Source organism: Garra rufa, chromosome 8, assembly GCF_049309525.1.
Source record: "Garra rufa chromosome 8, GarRuf1.0, whole genome shotgun sequence".
Classification (NCBI taxonomy): Eukaryota; Metazoa; Chordata; class Actinopteri; order Cypriniformes; family Cyprinidae; genus Garra; species Garra rufa.
The window spans coordinates 26,453,694-26,473,145 of record NC_133368.1 but is presented as its reverse complement, the minus strand read 5'-3'; the positions used below and the strand labels follow the sequence as shown (position 1 = coordinate 26,473,145).

Here is a 19,452-nt window from a genome sequence, read left to right as displayed (position 1 = left end):
TTCAGTTTTCTCATACAGAGGAGATTGCAAACTGTTGCCCACTCTGAAAACCATTGTGAAAAAAGCAACTTGTCATGCACGGTTGAAAGTGCCACTGTTTCCGTTGTGCTTTTTTTTTTGAAGATTTATTTATTTCCTGTCATGTTAGCATGCGTTATCATAGCTGCAGCAGATTTCACGGTTTACCAACTACAGAAATATTTTAAATAAATATATACACATAGTCAGAACCTTAGATTGACAAATAACAGTCAAAGAAAAATGAACATATAACTGAGGAAAATAAGTATTTTTAGTCAATAATTAGTTATTAGAATATGATTATTGTAATAAAATGTGTGATTTTTGCATTATATTGTAAATGACCACTGATATCGTTCTATAGTTTGTCTTAAATAAAGGGACCTAAAAAAAAAGAAAGAAAAAAGTGAAAGTAATTTAGCGGTTGATAGAATTGTCACTGTCTTAAACCTGCGACAATAATGACAGCCATGGTTGTTAGTGTGAAGGGCACTGTTGAGTTTTTGCAAGAGTCTGTCGTTTATTTTGATGCAAACCATTTAACAAGTGAAGGGAAATTATCAAAATAGTAAAAACTTTTATACAATTTTACGGATATATATAGTAGCTCAGATGCTTTAAATGAAAAAAAAAAGCATGACAGATGAGTTCCTCCACTCTCTGCTTGATGGTGCAATAACACTGATGTTGAAACATTCCCAAGAAACTTTTGACATAAAAAGCTGCTTATGGACAGCAAAATAAAGACACAATATTGAAATAAAATAAAAGACCAAATGTAGTCTATATATCACTATATGTAAACATTTTATAAAAGCTGAAACTTGAAATTGTTATTGTAGCTTAGAAAATGAAAATGATTCAGGAAGTGATTTTAGTCAATGTCTTGAAAAGACTTAGCTTAGTACTGAAATGCAATGGAATTGCCTGCAATTCTAGTTTGATGCCAGATTTTTTTTAACAATATACCTTTAAATGAACTTTACAGAGGCACATGCTAGTACAAAACCAACTAATGCTTGTTAAGACCATCACACAGGAAAGTTGTCACCAGGCCTACTCACATGCAAATGTAATATTTATATACAAAATTTCCATATATGAAAAATAAATCAGATTTTTTAATGTCAAAGAAGTCTCTTCTGCTCACCAAGCCTGCATTTATTTGATCCATAGTACAGCAAAAAACAGTCAAATTTTGAAATATTTTTTACTATTTAAAATAATTGTTTTCTATTTAAATATATTTTAAAATGTAATTTATTCCTGTGATCAAAGCCAAATTTTTAGCATCATTACTCCAGTCACATGATTCTTCAGAAATCATTCTAATATGCTGATTTGATTGAAACATTATTTTTGTTATTATTATTATAATTAATATTTAAAACATTTTTTTTTTCAGGATTCTTTGATTAATAGAAAGATGAAAGACATGCATTTATCTGGAAAAAAAACTTTTGTAGCATTATACACTAACATTGTACACTAAACTATTCAAAAGCTTGGAGTCAGTATCTTTTTGGGGAGAAATGATTAAAATTAATACTTTTATTTAGCAAGGATGCTTTCAATTGAACATAAGTGATGATAAAGACATGTAAAATGTTACAAAAGATTTCTATTTCAGATAAATGCTGTTCTTCTGAACATTTTATTCATCAAAGAAACCTGAAAAAAATCTACTCAGCTGTTTTCAACATAATAATAATAATAATAAATGTTTTTAGAGCAGCAAATCAGAATATCAGAAAGATTTCTAAAAGATTATGCTAAAAATTAATCTTTGAAATCATTGAATAAATTACTATTTAAAATAAATTGAAATAGAAAACATATATTTTGAAAATATTTCAACATTGTACTGTTTTTGCTGTACTTTGGATCAAATAAATGCAGGCTTGGTGAGCAGAAGAGACTTCTAGAGATTGGTAGTGTATGAAACCCAATAGAAGTTAGAACAATTTTATATATTAATGTATATATAAACATGTGCCTATATGTTTTTGTATGTGGCATAAGTCATGTATGTGTAGATCAAATTTAAAACCCATTAATACGTGTTGATATTAAGTAGATATAAATGATAGACCTGTATTTTAAAGTTGAATAAAAAAGTTTTTTTTTTTAATATATATATATGTTGCTTTAATAAAGTTGCATATATAAATAAACTACATATTGTTGAAATAAATGGTTGCTGCATATAATACCATATATATTCATCTATCCAAAGAATGTACTTATGTGAAAATGATATATCAGCTTATAGGTAACATATATACATATATACATTTCTGTATGGGTATATCTCAGTAACTATAAGGTTTTCAGATAAAAGTTTAGTTACACAGATGTGTGTGTTTTCTCTAGCTCTGGTTTAGAACTCCTAGTTCATGAACTCAAATTAAATTCTGTTCTCAAAGTTAAAATAAGCTGCTGTGTAAACAAATGAACACAAAATTACACTGAAATACATTCAGAAAAGAGTCAAATGTAACAAAAGGATGAAGTGTGTTCTCAGAGCATGAATATTTTTCATAAATATCAGATCGGAGCAAGCTGTCACAAGCTGCTTTTATTTGTTAAGTGTAATTTTATGCAATTTATTAATTGAAATTTCTGTTGGCTAAAACAATGCTTTGTTTCTTTTTATTATTGTTTTTGTGTCTGACTCATGCATAGTTTATATTTTGAGCCAATAAAAAATAACAAATGACAGATTTTATATTATTGCTATTTTGTTATTTTTTTCTCAGTGTCACAGCGATGCAGAAGCAGCCAGCGATGGTGCTTCCTGGAGCCGTTCAGTTGAGAATCAAGAGCTCTCAAAGCAACACTGGAGAGAGACTCAGCCAAACAAAGTCTATGGTCCTACCAGAACCTGACACACTACAGAAACCTGTAAGCATGAGCACGATTCACATAATCCAGGACTAATTAAATGATTTTATACCCCTCTGTATATTTTGTAAATTCATGCCGCACGAGTGTGGGTAACTGCATTATTTGCAACAGCTTATTTGCGGCTTCCTGTTGCAATGGCTGTTTTTAGAAACAAAGGCACAGAACAGCAGAGGGCAGGCCAGCACTGCAGCACAGGGCCGGCTTGTTATACCGCTGTGAAAATGTAGCCAAAAAATTAAAACACAAAACATAATCTGCATCTGTTTTGCTTGTTACACTTATAATAATTTTGTGGCATAGTCTGTATATTTTTAATGATACCTAGTACTGAAATAAATTACAATTATGATGAAATATGAAACATGCATGCAATTAAATTCAAATTAGATTACTTACAAATATGTAACTCTAAAAATTTGTGCACTGACTGTAGAAAGCAAACCATAAGCTGTAGGAGAAATTTATTTGAGTTTAATAGAATGTTGCATTTAAATTTCTCCAAAAACACAAATACATAAAATACTATATTATATATAACAGGATTTCTATAACAAAAATTGTGGTCGTAACTTAATTTCAAACAGACAACAGAATATTATTTGGGAGAGAGATATTTACTTAGCAACACATGCTCTTTGTTTAGATCAACCGTCACCGGAGGAACCAGTCTCAGCATAACGTTGATGGTTCTCCTGGGCCGCAGGTATGAGCTGTCGTACCTCCCTCATTACTAACGTCACACAAAATTGGGTTTTTAAATGTGGGAGCCAGAAGAGCCTGCAGTGACTGATTTATGCTCGCAAACATTCATAATATAATGATTATTTTGAACAACGGAAATCTGAGCTGTGTAAACGAGAGTTTAGTATTTCATTGCACAATAACTGGGAAGCCTGGTTTCAAAACTCCTTTTTCTTTTTTTAACCAGTAAATAAACCAGTAAAATAAATGAAAATGCAGCAGCCAACCAAACTGTTCTCAAACCTTTTTTTCAACTGCAGTTTATAAATTCTGAAAGACTGAAGATTTTTGTGTTTGTGTTCCATGTGTTTCTTTCTGTGTTACAGACTATTTTAAAAGGAGAATATTTGAACAAAGCCAAAATTGCTGAAGGAGGAAAAAAATTACGGTTGGTCTATCTATCTATCTATCTATCTATCTATCTATCTATCTATCTATCTATCTATCTATCTATCTATCTATCTATCTATCTATCTATCTATCTATCTATCTATCTATCTATCTATCTATCTATCTATCTATCTATCTATCTATCTATCTATCCATCTATTAGTATTTATCTGTCTGTTTGTAAGTTTTTAAAGATTTTTTTTTTTTTTCACAGGAAAAACTGGACTTCAACCTGGGTTGTGCTTTGCTCCAATCAACTATTGTTCTATAAAGAGAGCAAACAAGAAGCCGTGGCAAATTTGGTAAGACCGCAGCACACATTCACACAGAGCAACAGCACCTGTATTTAGGTTAAACAGATAAATCCTACCTTTATAATAAAATAAATCCAAAAAGTGTCAAATCATAAAAATTGAAGCATAAAATAAACAGCGGAATTTAATGAATAGCTACAGATGTGCATTAAGCAGCATAACTGTTAGCGACTGGGTGGGGAAGCATAATGATTTCCATATTTGTCTCACTTCTTAACTTCGCCTTTGATCCTGACTATTTAAAACACTGCTGAAAAAAGAAATATTTACCCGCCATGCACGGGACTCTCAGCCATATTATTATTCTGCTGATTTGAGCAGCATGTGGCTGTGATAGAGACATGAGGTTCGGATGAGAAGAGCTTTGCTACCTTCACAGGCTTCTTGTGCTTGTAAATGGTATGTCGAGGCCATCGATGGGGTCAGCTCATATTAGTTTCAACATCACTCATGGTCAAGTGGCCATAAAGCCCTCGAGCTCCCTGCCATTTCTGTGGGCAATACACATAGAGGTTATCAGGATGAAGTTAAGTATTTGTGCCACCTCATTAAAACTGTAGACGTGGAGCTCTTTTTTTTATTATTTGTGCCACTCACATGCAAAGCATTTTAAATCTAAATTTGAAAATCTCCTGACGAATGTGATCTATTATTATATAATATTAGGCTATCTGTTCTGTATCAAAACATTGTGTTCATCAATTGTTTATTATTTCGCAAAGTCACGTAAGACACAAGAAATGTGGTGTTTCTATTTAGTATCTTGGCAAATGTGCGCAAATAATTGTACTTTCTCCACAGAAACCAGGTGGTAAACCAGATGGTGTGGATCTGTGTGGGGCTTTAATCGAGTGGACAACAGAGAAATCCAGCCGAAAGCACGTGATTCAGGTAGGACAGTGGGATGCGATGAGCCAAAGTTTATCCTTTCATCTGTTTATCATCTATTAGAAGTATGCAAACACTAACAATTGCACTGGGATCTCAGTATATAATGTTGATTGTCATCTGTCTTAGTTTTGAGTCACATGGTCTCAACTCTAATAATGGCTTGGGCTTCCTGCTTCATCTCTAATAATTTTAAAACATTGTAAGATCAAAGCTTAACCAAGTTTTGAAGGGATTGACAACCTCTTAAAACCCCTGCAAGAGAAAATATATACTACCAGTCAAAAGTTTTTGAACAGTAAGACTTTTCCTCTTACCAAGCCTGCATTTATTTGATCCAATGTACAGGAAAAAAAGTCTGAAATATTTTTACTATTTCAAATAACTTTTTTATATTTGTATATATTTTTAAATGTAATTTATTCCTGTGAACAAAGGTAAATTTTCAGCATCATTATTCTTCAGTGTCACATGATAATTCAGAAATCATTCTAATATGTTGATTTGCTGTTCAAAAAAAATTATTATTATTATTATTATTATTATCATCAATATTTAAAACAGTTGAGTACATTTTTTCAAGATTCTTTGAATAGAGAGATCCAAAAATCTGCATTTATCTGAAATAAAAAGCCTTTGTAACATTATACACTATAGCATTCAAAAGCTTGTAGTCAAGTAGTCAGTAGAAAAACATTTAGGAAAGAAATTATAGAAATTAATATTTTTATTTAGCAAGGATGCTTTAAATTGATTAAAAGTGATGATAAAGACATTTATTATGTTACAAAAGATTTCTAATTCAGATGAATGCTGTTCTTCTGTACCTTCTATTCATCAAAGAAACCTGAAAAAAAAAATGTTTGAGCAGCAAATCAGAATATTAGAAAGATTTCTGAAGGATCATGTAACTGAAGATTTGAGTAATGATGCAAAAAATTCAGCTTTGAAATCAGGAATAAATTACATTTTAAAAATTATTTGAATAGAAAAGTTATTTTAAATATTTTTTTTTTTTCAAATGTTACTGTTTTTGCTGTGCTTTAGATGAAATAAATGCAGGCTTGGTGAGCAGACGAGACTTCTTCAAAAAACATTACAAATCTTACTGTTCAAAAACTTTTGACTGGTAGTGTACACCATCTTTTATCTGCACACAGTGACTAGATGAATCTTTCAGGATTTCAAAGTTCCTTAAAGCATTTCCTGACATTTCTGTCCAGTCATTGTTATCATGAAGACTTTTCATTAGGATTTATGTACAGCGAGATAATCTTTCGGTTAGTGAGTGCGCCAAACGCTTATCAATAAACTGATAGCAGAGTTAGCTCACATAATGAGGCAAAGCGAGGGTAAAAAGCCGATTTCTGATCTCATCGCGCACTTATAATATCTTATCACTGCCACTGTACTTGCTGTCCAGTATTTTGCCCAGAAATCTTTTTTTTTTTTTTTCTGCAGGAGAGATTAAAAAGGCATTAAACAGTAATCTTAAATAATCCCAAACTCTCACACAGAAAAAGTGCTTGTAATGACGGTACCAAGCCATTTCGTAGTCTGCCACCGCTGTCAATCAACCTCAACCGGGATTAGAAATTAGTGTGGAGGCTCGTTAATTCAGCAGCGTGGAGAGTTAGATTTGCAATCTGTGAGGCATTCAGCCGAGGTCTCGAAGATCTGCCCGGCTTAGAGCAAGACAAAACACTTGTGTCAGATGAGGGATAGTTGTGATTAAGGAAGTTCACGTTGTTTCATTGGAGGTTTTGATCAGTGTCTTAAGCATCTGGAGTTGACTCTCATTCCTTTTTGTGCTTCTGTCACTGCTGATATTAACCTTAAATGCTGGTGCAGATCCTTATATCTCTGCTAATACCAGGATTACAGCATTTATCAGTTGAAATTTAGCAGTTTGGAATCGCAATCACAACGTCGGAGGTGGTGTATGTAGCATCTTCACAAATTAACATATTTTAAATGGCCATAAATTTGGAAATTTTGGACAGATATATAACTTATGCACTTCTGTTCAAAAGTTTGGCGTCTGTAAGATTTATTAATTTGTTTGTTTTTTGAAGTAAGTCTCTAATGCTCACTAAGGCTTCATTTATTTGACACAAATACAATAAAACAGTAATACTGTTATTACAATTGAAAATATTAATATGTTAGTAATTTATTCCTGTGATGGCAAAGCTGAATCTTCAGCATCAATACTTCAGTCTTCATGTCACACGATCCTTCAGAAATCATTCTAAATATGCTGATTTGCTGGCCAAAAAACACTTCTTCTTCTTATTGAAAACAATGATGAATTTTTGTCCAGAAAACGTTTGAAGCATAATTACTGTCACTTTTGATCGATGTAATGTCTGTGCTGTAAAAAAAAAATATATATATATATATAAGAAAAATCCAACTGACCCCAAACTTTTGAACGGTAATATATCAGAAATCTTTCATTCTGTTGTCATATGTGGCAAATCACATGAGATTTATGTCAAGTAGTGAGTAAAAATCAAGCTGCACTTATTCTGTTCCTCAACTAAGAATCTCCTTCACTAGAAATTCTCATCACGCTGTTGTTCAGTGGTTTGACTCACACAGCCTTTCTGGTTCATTTAAAGGGGTTATGAACCCAGGGAGCCATATGCATTTATCACTTTCAAAGCTCCCACAAAACTAAATCTGTTTTCCTACACACAGATGAAACTCTAGAGCTGCTGTTTCTTTAAAGAGAAAACCCCCTGAAACAACTGATTCTAGCATGTATGGGCATTTCTGCAAATCAGATCAAACTTAACACAGAACTAAAATCATGATCCTGCATTTTTAATTTGAACAATTGTAGAGTCTTGAAGGCATAGTTTATCCTCAAAAAATATGAATTCTGCCATCATTTACTTACCTTTATTACAAAAAGAGTAATTTTAATATTATTTGCATACTATTAAAGTATATATTTAAATATTTTAAATTAACTCTTATTTGTACATTTTTAGTTTAGGTTTTAGTCATTTAGTTTGGTCCCTTTGTTTTGTTTTGTTTTATTACTTTTTGTTACTTTTTTATATTTCTATTTAACTTTATTTTAATTTTGAGCATTTTTCATCTAATATTTGTGACCCTGGACCACAAAACCAGTCATAAGGGCCAGTTTTTTGAAACTGAGATTTGTACATCATTTTTTTCAATCTAGATTTATGGGATTTATACAAGCTTTCCTTTAATGTATGGTTTGTTAGGATATGACAATATTTGGCCAAGACAACTATTAAAAAATTTGGAATCTGACGGTGCAAAAAAAAAAAAAAAAAAAATCTAAATATTGAGAAAAAAGCCTTTAAAGTCCAAATTAAGTTCTTAGCAATGCATATTACTAATCAAAAATTAAATTTTGATATATTTATGGTAGGAAATTTATAAAATATCTTAATGCAACATGATCTTTAGTAAATATCTTAATGATATCTTAATGCAAAAAAAGAAAAATCGATAATTTTGACCCATACAATGTATTTTTTGGCTATTGCAAATATACCAGTGCTACTTCTGACTGGTTTTATGGACCAGGGTCACATTTATATTATGTTTTATTTAAATTACTAAAAAAAATTTTTTAACAATGACAACACTTTTTCTGAACCTGTATGACTTTGCCTCTGCTGTGAAAAACAAAAGAAGATATTTTGAAAAATGTGTTTTTTGTCCATACCATTAAAGATGATGTAGTATACTGTTGTTTCCATACAATTCAACTTCATGGTTTGGACAAAAACAGTTGAAACATTGTTAAAAATATCTTCTTTTTCTGCAGCTGAAGGAAAGGTTTTGAACTACATATGGAAGAGAGTAAATAATGACAGAATTTAAATTTTGAGGTAAAGTAATGCATTACATCTTACCTGTAAGAAACAAAAGCAAATAGACATTATTTTTGCTGTACTAAACAACCGATGGAAAAGTACTATCTTCCGAAACATTCATCCTGAAATCCAAAGAACTTTCCCGCACAGCCTATCAGTTTTCAATACATCAGGAAACAAAAAAGTCAGACAATGGAAATCCAAGTCTAATCGTGTCCGCGTTTACGTCACCTGCGTGAAAAAGACTATCAAATCCAGCAATCCTGTTACACAAAAGCGACTGCACTAAGACCTTACGACTGTCTCGTATTATTGACAATAGGTGCCTGGCATGAGTGTTTGAGAATCAAGAGGAAACATCTGAGGCGGATTGAAATATCATATGCCGGCATGTGGTGTCAAGCTGGAGAGACAGCCGAGTGAAAACTCAAACCGTCGCACTCTCCTTTCACCTGTAGTTGTACATTTTCCCCTTTGTGTGTATCCTAAACTACGACGGTAAACTGTAAGTGGATGGTATTATAGTTTTAAAGCATGCAGTGTAACTTTGAACATGAGTTAAAGTAAAATCCTTGACTGAGGTCAGTGAAACAAGGCAAAAATAAATGAACAAATAAATCCTTCCACAAAAAGTGGGCAGAGAATAAGCAGCAATTATAAACCAATTTGCACTGTTTGGAATGAGGCCATTGGAGGCTATTGCAATGTTTATAGGCACTGTGATAAATAACATGTGGTTCGTGTCCATACGCCATCGTCTGAACTGTCCGTGGAAGTGAAAATCTTTGGCCAGGCACTGTCAGATCTCATGTCTCATGTAAGCGGCACCTTTCGGGCATGTTTACTGCTGATTATGACAGACTGACAGGCCTACAGTGAGCAGGACGGATCTGACGCTTTGAATGGCTTGCCTAGAAGGACCACTAAGTATTGTGTTCTTGAAAAGACACTTTATAGAATTGAGCTAATGAAGTGATGTATTGTCTAATTATAGGATGTTGTTTAGATTGTCACTCATTTTGCTGCCTGTAAACAGCCTTAACCTGAGTGTCACAGCAGTGGGACAACTTTGTTGTCATTTCTATCAAAATATATTTGATTCAAATGACATTGCAGACTAAAGGCATAGCGTATTTAACGACTTGTGAGCAATATTAGGACAATGCTGTTGGAAGGTTCAGTCTTTAAATAGCACTTAAAGGGACAGTTCACTAAAAAAAAAACAATAAAAACCTGTCTGATTTCTTTCTTTTGTTGAACATAGAAGGTATTTTTAAGAATGTTGATGGTCTACTATGGAAGTCAATGGGGACCAGCAATTCTTCAAAATGTCTTCTTTTGTGTTCAGTATAAGAAAGAAACTTTTACAGGTTTGAACTAGAGAAAAACATTTATTTCATAATGAGAGTTCACCCCTAGGTTCTTTTGATTTACTTCAATGACAGGTTAAAATTTTGTGAATTTTTTGAATAAAAGATCAAAAGGATAAATTATGCAGATTTATTTTCACATCCACTTTTGCTCATATTTACCAAGGGTGCCAATATTAGTGGAGGGCACTGTATATGTATATATATATTATCTGAGACATGGGAAATGTAGTTAAAATATAAAGTGACCCTGGACCACAAAACCAGTCTTAAGCAGCACGGTATGTTTAGCAATAGCAAAAATACAGTGTATGGGTCAAAATTATAAAAAAATATAATAAAAGTCAATAGGATGTTAAGTAAAGATCATGTTCCATGAAGATATTTTGTAAATGTTCTACCGTACTGTAAATATATAAAAACTAAATTTTTGATTAGTAATATGCATTGCTAAGAACTTAATTTGAACAACTTTAAAGGCGATTTTCTTAATATTTCGATTTCTTTGCACCCTCAGATTCCAGATTTTCAAACTGTTGTATCTCGGCCATGGAAAGCTTATTTATTCAGCTTTCAGATAATGCATAAATCTCAATTTAAAAAAAAATGACCCTTATGACTGGTTTTGTGGTCCAGAGTCACAATTATAAAAGTTTGCAAGATACTTTTAATGTCACCTTTAAGTTGAAATCTGTTTTAATAAAAAGCCACTTCTGGTATTTTCAGAGTCCAATAGAATATAAACAATGTGTAGTTTCAAGAACTTAGATATGAAATATATTACTGTAAGTAAGCTTGCAATCATGCAATTTTTTTTCTTAAGACCACTTTCCAAGAGAGTTAAGAGAAAGGTATTTGCTTGTTCTCAAAGCTGCTTACATTGTATTGAGCATTAATTTCAGTATTCATAACAAAACAATATACTTTATATTTGGTAATAATCATGGGGCGAACGGAAGGATTTGAGATTCAGACAGCAGATTACAAAGGAGATTAAAGCAGCAAAATGACTCTCTCTTAGTAAGAGCATACGATTTACAACGTCTCAGAACAAATAGTTCTTGCACAGAAAAAAAAAGAATTCACTTTTTACAAAACCACAGGACTTTTGACTTAAAAGTCTGTGCGACATCTTCCCAGTGTGACAACTAACCCTGGTTGTTTCTGTATTATGTATTATTATGCTATTTCTAGCTTTGACTTTCAGTTCAGCTGTTCATTTTTGCAAGTTTTTGTATTTGCGTTTTAACAGTTCACAATTTTAATCACATCTACTGATGGTTCAATCGTTTATGAGAATAGCTTGCTCATTTAAAAATGCAATCTGGCGAATGAAGGTTGCAGAAACCGTATTTCCCGCTCGTGAAACATTTTACAAAGATTTTGTTTCTGTCATTGTTATTATTAATATTTTTAATCTGGCCTATGCAGTCTGAGGCATTGAATTAAACATCGTGCACGAGAAAGCATCAAGGGAACGCAGTGCATCTTCCTCCATTTCCTCTGATTTTGCTTTTGCTTTCTCTGGGAAGCCGATAGCTCTCTTAGCCAGACCCATCTCAGGAGTTGTGGAAAATTGGAGATAATTAACCCTCCTATCTAAAGCGCTTCAAAGTTGAGTTGTGTCTTTATGTAGCTTTCAAATTAATGTTTAATTTAACAGCAAAACACAAATGTTAAGTCACAAATGACATTCTGGTCTTTGTACCGCTCTGCATAATTAAACATTAATGAAGAGTCAAAGTGAGAGCCCAGATATTCAAATTCCTCCTCATTAAACAGTGTGATTAAAAGCATAGTGCTTTTATGTTATACTCTTTCTTATTTCCACTCGTGCAACACAAAACTTTCCACTAGTCCCAGTTTTCCAATCAGCTCCTTTGCCACTTTGCCACTTTCCTGACCAAAAATGTTCTTTCAAAACATTTTTTATATGTATTTTTTGTATTTTTGTTTTCTATTGTGTAATCCAAGGCTATTTCCACTGAGGGATAAAAATAAAATCACCAATGGTAAATACAGGACAGTAATAGTATGTTGGAGAAATATTACATTGTAAAAATCCTGTTATAACTTATATTTAAAGCAAAAGGTTAAATGTTTATTATATACCATGCAGAAAGTGAATGGGCTTTGCATTTCTTTAAAAAAATAAGAACATACATCTATAGCTATCTAAAATAAGTGAAAGTTACAATATGCTTAGTTGAAAATCAAATAATCCCAGTACAGCAGCAGTAAAAATTGTGCAAGGTTTGTTGTGTAAGCTGTCCATAGAAATATATGTGCATACAACGAATATTGGCATTGCATCTATGGGCTCTTCATTTCCATGGACATCACCACATGCGGAGATGAAGCATAGCATGAATTACGAGAGCTTGATTCTGGGGAGGTATTGGTGAATATAGCAATGGGTAGTTGGAAAGATGATTATCGTTTTTTCAGAAACAGAGAGGACAAAACTCATGACTCATCAGCCAGCGCTTTCAGATAATCTTCACAAAATCAAAGACCAATGCAACGTTTGGTTTCGAAACAGCTTGATTTACAGGATGAGCTATTTTGAAAGACATGAAATGTGTTTCAGTTTAACTTAATCGAGCTTTGGTGTTGAATTTATTAAGGCTGGTTTGGCTTTGAAATGCTATTTGAATTATTTGATACATTGCGTGCTGGGTTGTGAAACATTATCACTGCGCTTTCGTCTGAATCAAAGTCGAGCGGCACTACGTCATACGGTTCATATGATGTTCGATGTCCGAAAAGAATGAGAAAAAAGTATGTTGTCACATGTATAAAATATCTGTCGACTCTGCATAAAAGAGGAGTGCTTTTGCACGAGCTTCACGCATTGTGCGACAGCCAAACCAGAAAGGGATCTGAAACTGCCATTTGAAAGTTTCTGATGACCTGCAGCACAAATATCCTTCATTAAAGTGGATCTGTTTCACCCGTTCAAACCGCCAGCGAGGACTCCAACAAGTCCACCCCACTACAAACTATTACTGTCATGTCCGCAGGCACCCTCCAGGAAAGAAGGAGCTTCAGAACAAACATGCTCTCTCGGATGTTCCACTCTGAAGAATAGAGGGATCGCAAACGCACTCTGACAAGAATTGTGCCCCTAACCATTCCCTCTATATTCACTCCATCCCCAAAGAGACTGCTTGATTCCCCCTGCCACCCTCTCTCAAAGTCAGAAAAGTCTGTTTTAAATGGGCAAAAACTTTGGACGTCTATGTGGAGTGACTGTGTGGGGGGAAGGCGAAATGTATTCTCTGATTCGGCCTGGTATTTTTAGAGACTGACCACTCTAAAATGATTTTAGGTTTTAGAAATATGCAGTGTCACCTCTCTTTAAGATAACAAGAATCTGTTCCGCGCAACGGTATTTGACAATTCTGACCTTAGCGTTGGTGTTGGCTTGCATTGTTCTGGGAAGGCCACTTATTCTATGCGACTGTGCCATGCGATGTTACGCCAGTCTCCAGAAATAAGTCTAACGTTTAGTCAGGTATCAAACTAATAGCTTGTCAAAAGGCTTAGTGCATCTGAAATTTCTCATTTTCTTGAATTTTTGTTTGTTTGTGTAATTGTATCCCTGAGATATACCATGTTCACAGTTCACACAGTATTTGTTATTGACTTTGCAATGGCATTTTAAGATTTTTTTCCCCCTCATACACTATGCCCTTCAAAAGTTTTGGGGTTGGTAAGAGTTTTCTTAAAAATAAAGTCTCTTATGCTCACTAAGGGTGCATGTAAAATTTAAAAAAAAGGAAAGCTGAATTTTCAGCAGCCATTACGGTATTCAATGTCAGATTATCCTTTATTAATTATTCGAACATACTGATTTGGTGCTCAAAAAACATTTTTTATTACTTATTATAATCAGTGTTGAATGCAATGTTGCTGCTTATTACTTTTGTGGATTCTAAAATCTAAAAATGTTTTTTTCTATAATGGAGTTCTGTTCATCTTATAATTCCTGTAAGAGTGGCTGCGGCCATTTGTGACCCTGAATATAAGGTCATAAGGGTCAATTTTTTGATGTATGGTTTGTTAGGATACGACAATATTTGGTCAAGATACGACTATCTGGAATCTGAGGGTGCAAAAGAATCAAAATATTGAGAAAATCGCCATTAAAGTTGTAAGTTGTTCTTCGTGATACATATTACTAATCAAAATTTAAGTTTTGATATATTTACTGTAGGAGATTTACAAAATATCTTCATGGAACATGATCTTTACTTAATATCCTAATAATTTTTGCCATAAAAGAAATATCAGTAATTTTGACCCATGAATTGACAATTTTGACAGTGTATTGTTGGCTATTGCTACAAATATACCCGTGCTACTTAAGACTGGTTTTGTGGTTCAGGCTCACATTTGTAAATGTAATGTGTCTGGCTTCTGGTCTCATCTGCTTCCAGCTGTTTTTAGCTGTACAAAACAGCTTGTTTTGCAGCTTGATATCACAAACGGATTTTTCTTACCATATTATTTGAATGTATTATTTTAATAATGAACACACTGGTTTGTAGGGCAAGCAGTTTTACCGCTTACTGCACTTCGTTATTCTACACAATATTTCCTTACAACAGATAATGAACCGGATGTCTAATACATTACCAGAAAACAGCTTACTTCCGCTTTGAAAAATAAGGTGGATAATGAATAAGATGTTTAAAAGAACAGCATTCATTTGAAACAGAAATCTTTTGTAACATTATACATATCTTTACATTCTCTTCTAATTAATTGAATGGGTCCTTGCTAAATAAAAGTTTTAATTTCTTTATTAAACAAGCATTTCTGTGGTTAAAGATATAGGGACAAAATAAGCAAGCAATAAAAGATAATACTATTTTATTATATTTAGTTCTAGATTTGTGATGTAGTACGATTTATTAATACACAGGTTACAGGTGAATACACTTTTTTTGGCAGGGAACTGTTCACACATTGCTTTTGTGCAACATTTCTTATACATTTCTGCAAAACTGAAAAAAACTATTTGTACCTATATGTACGAATCACTGCAGTTCCCACACTAGAGGCAGTAAAACTTTTACTTGCCTATTAAACTTGTATTAAACTTGCCTAATTTTCACACAGTTACTTGCTGAATATTATGTTACGACTTCAAATCAATTTTAAAATCAAGCACGATTTGACAACTGATACTTTTGAACATTGTCGTCACATATACAGCTTCATATACATGAGTTTTCTAATTCACTTGATGATGAAGAGCTTCGGTACGAACCCTGTGAAACAACGGTTCGACAACAGCTCAAATCCGCATAAGAAAGTTAATATAACATGACTGCATCAGCAAATGCGTTTTTATATCACTTTCGCATATGTTAACTCTATCAGGTAGGTTTAGTGTAGAGGATATTTCAACACGATAGAGCATTTAGCAACACTACGTGGATGTTCGAATTCTGAACAACAGCAAAACGTACCTCAAGCAGTGTATTGAACGTGTTTTAGCACCACTTTCTGGACATTACACTTTGAAACTGCCACAAAACGTGCAGTAAAGTACATAATTACAGTGTTGCAGAAATGTATATAGAGGCGTGTATTTTCATGCCCTTGGGTTGTATTTGTTTGAATGCCACTTTTTAAACTTTCTTTTCAACCCTCTTTTACAAACAGATAACCACCCCAAATGGCCATGAGTTTTTGCTGCAGGCAGATCACTTTCCAACAATCTGTAAATGGCATGATGCTATCAAGAAAGCAGTGGATAGTCTGGTAAGTTAATTGCTAAAATACAAAATAGCTTTTTATACATTTTACATTAACATGTACTCATTGTGGAATTAAATTATGGGTCTTACTTACAGTATACTAAATATAACTATTTTTTTTTAAATACGGGTAGGTACATAAATAGTTAAATACACGTATCATCTAACACTGGGATAAATACTTCAAATACCAATATTTGTTAGATGTTGTTTTTTGCATCTGAGTGATGGATCTTTTATATGATGTTGTGGTGTAGTCGAGTGGAGCTGGAGGCCAGATTTGTGGTAGAGCAGCCCTACACAGGTCCAACAGCACAGAATGCTTGTCCAGACCAACCTGCGAACCCTCCAAACCTAAACCAAAAGAGACCAAATCTGAACACAGACGCTCCATCAGTGAGTAACACGTGTATATGTGTTTGTGTGTGTGTGTGTGTGTGTGTGTGTGTGTGTGTGTGTGTGTGAAAGAGAGGGAGGGAGAGAGAGAGGTGATAACTGGCAACCAACATAGAGAGTTCAGAAAACAGTGAGTATGTCGGGGTTGCAGCCTCGCTTCACCACTGTTTAATATCCACATTAATGAGTTTAGCAGTACAGATGATACGGTCTGTTCACAGACTCTGTCTCACCAAACCTGTTCAGATCATGTTTTACCCTAAAATCAAAAGAAAACTGTAAGAACAAACAGCATTTTTCAAGTAAGAAAAATAAACATGTATTTGAAATATGTTTCTTTCTAGGTATACTACAAATACATTTACACATCTATGTGCTTAATAAAAAAAAACCTACAGTTGTACTTTTGGTATACTAAACTGGTATACTTAAAATCTGCTAAATTAGATCAACTAATTTTGTGCTTAATGCACTTTAATTGAGCAGAAGTAGTGTTGAAGTCCAACTAAAGATATACTAAAGTATATTTGGTTGTGCTAAAGTGAAACTATTGCAAGTATACTTAAGATAAACTTTAAATATCTTGCATTTTAAGACTGTTATTATTCAAAGATCATACAATCCTTATCAGTAGTGACATTAAAACACAGTTTAGGCTTAATATATTATTAAGAAATGTGCATTGTGCACAAGTAGTACTTCAAATAGAGTTTAATTATTTGTTTTTTTACATCAGTAAGTCTCAAGCAATGTCAGTAAATATGTTAATAGATTTGAACTATACTGAAATAAATGAAAATAAATGAAAATGAAATAAATGAAATATAATAAAATAAATGTGTTTTAAATATATAAATTTTTCATTAGGGTATATTTGGATTAGTTAAGTAAAATAAACCCTATTTTAGGATCATGATGATATTGCATTGTAACATCTTTTTTAATATTTATAATAACAATATTTAAATGTTATATTACAAAAATGTGATTCTAATAAAAATGATGAACATTAAAAAAATAAAAAAAGCTTGAATTCAAAATGTGTAAAATGCACAGAATTTATTTTAAATCAATATTTTGTTTTGTTACTATATAAATATCATAATGGTCCAAAATTGGCTATATAAATACAATCTCTCTCTCTCTCTCTCTCTCTCTCTCTCTCTCTCTCTCTCTCTCTCTCTCTCTCTCTCTCTCTCTCTCTCTCTCTCTCTCTCTATATATATATATATATATAAAGGCTAAAATATAATTTCAGTTTTTTCCCTTTTGATTTTAGGATGAAATATTGACATCTTATTGTACAGTTAACTGTTATGATGCATTGATTTTTTTTTTTTTTGTGTGGCTGTGGTCATGATCTGAACAGGAAGCACAGCAGCACCTTGACCACATGCCGTTTGGTTACCGCGAGACAGCGTTAGGTTACAGCGAAAACATCTGCGTCTGCATTAACACGATGACTGTAAAATACAGGCACGTTAGTACATCTCATTACATCATTTACCATATGAGACAGAGACCAACAGAAGCCGAATTTCAGACATTATATACGGCTGTTCTGAACTCCGTCGAGATGTTGAGTAAGACGAAGTCAGTCTGCTCTCTGTCAATCATTATTATAAATTACAAGCTACTTGACACTCTCCAAACGCTTCTGTCATTGGTAATTGCAGCATTTTCTGCCCCGAATGAGTATCAAAGAGAATTCATTTACTACTGTACTGAATACTGGGCAGTAGCTCGGAGCTCTCGCTCGTCACATACTAATCACTGGACTTGTGAAGATGTTGTAATATTGACACTAACATTGGCCAGAATCAATAAGTAAATGCTGTGAAATGAGATGTTCACGTACGCCGGAGAATATTTCAACAGAAGTAGTGTTTCTGATGTGCTTTTGAGCTGTGTGGAGAAAGGAGACACTCTTATTTGCATGAGGAGGACTTGCACAAAGACAGCCTCAAAAGAATGTGGCGAGTGTTCAGTGACAGCATTGTTCCTGTGTCTCCTCTGATCCCCCGCACAGTGTTCAAGCTGAATTACAGCGCCTCAGACAGCGCCGACAAGAATGGAGTTAAGAACAGACTGAAGAAGTTCATCTCCAGACGGCCCTCCATGAAAACGCTACAGGAGAAAGGCATTATTAAAGGTGAAGCATTCGCCATGTGCGCTCCGTACAATACACTGTAAAAAGAAAAAAGAAAAAAACTGGCAACTGTGGTTTCTGGAATGATTCTGTAAAAAATACAGTAAAAATGTGAACAACTTTACAGGACAGCCTGTACATTTTACAGTCTGTAAAAATGAAAACTAATGTTAACACATGACACCTTATTGTAATGTGTCACTGTTATTTCAATACAAAAAAAAAAAAAAATCATTGTCACGCTAAATAAATATAAATAAGATAAATAAATAAATACATAAATACATAAAAAATAAGCTCAAATTCAAAATGGGTAAAATGCACAGAATTTGTTATGAATCAATATTTTCTCATGTTACTACATGATTATATAAATATCATAATGGTTTAGCTTTTTTTTTAGTTTTATATGTGACCCTGGACCACAAACCTGTCATAAGGGTCGATTTTTTGAAATTGAGATTTATACATTATCTGAAAGCTGAATAAATAAGCTTTCCATTGATTGATGATTTGTTATGATACAACTATTTAAAAATCTGGAATCTGACGATACAAAAAAATCATAAATACTGAGAAAATTGCCTTTAAAGTTGTCTAAATTAAGTTCGTAGCAGCGCATATTACTAACAAAAATTAAGT

General features: G+C 33.2%; 1 protein-coding gene across 1 annotated transcript in view; it reads left to right on the top strand.

Annotated features, from left to right (window-relative positions):
* Positions 1-19,452, top strand: part of arhgap15 (Rho GTPase activating protein 15) — a 51,739-nt gene that overhangs the window by 559 nt on the left and 31,728 nt on the right. Inside the window, exons 2-9 of the mRNA XM_073846280.1 lie at positions 2,781-2,925; positions 3,572-3,631; positions 3,996-4,057; positions 4,274-4,361; positions 5,175-5,264; positions 16,171-16,269; positions 16,523-16,661; positions 18,691-18,813. Coding sequence (XP_073702381.1) covers positions 2,791-2,925; positions 3,572-3,631; positions 3,996-4,057; positions 4,274-4,361; positions 5,175-5,264; positions 16,171-16,269; positions 16,523-16,661; positions 18,691-18,813 — 796 coding nt within the window. The 5' untranslated portion in view covers positions 2,781-2,790. The remainder of the gene's footprint in view (positions 1-2,780; positions 2,926-3,571; positions 3,632-3,995; positions 4,058-4,273; positions 4,362-5,174; positions 5,265-16,170; positions 16,270-16,522; positions 16,662-18,690; positions 18,814-19,452) is intronic.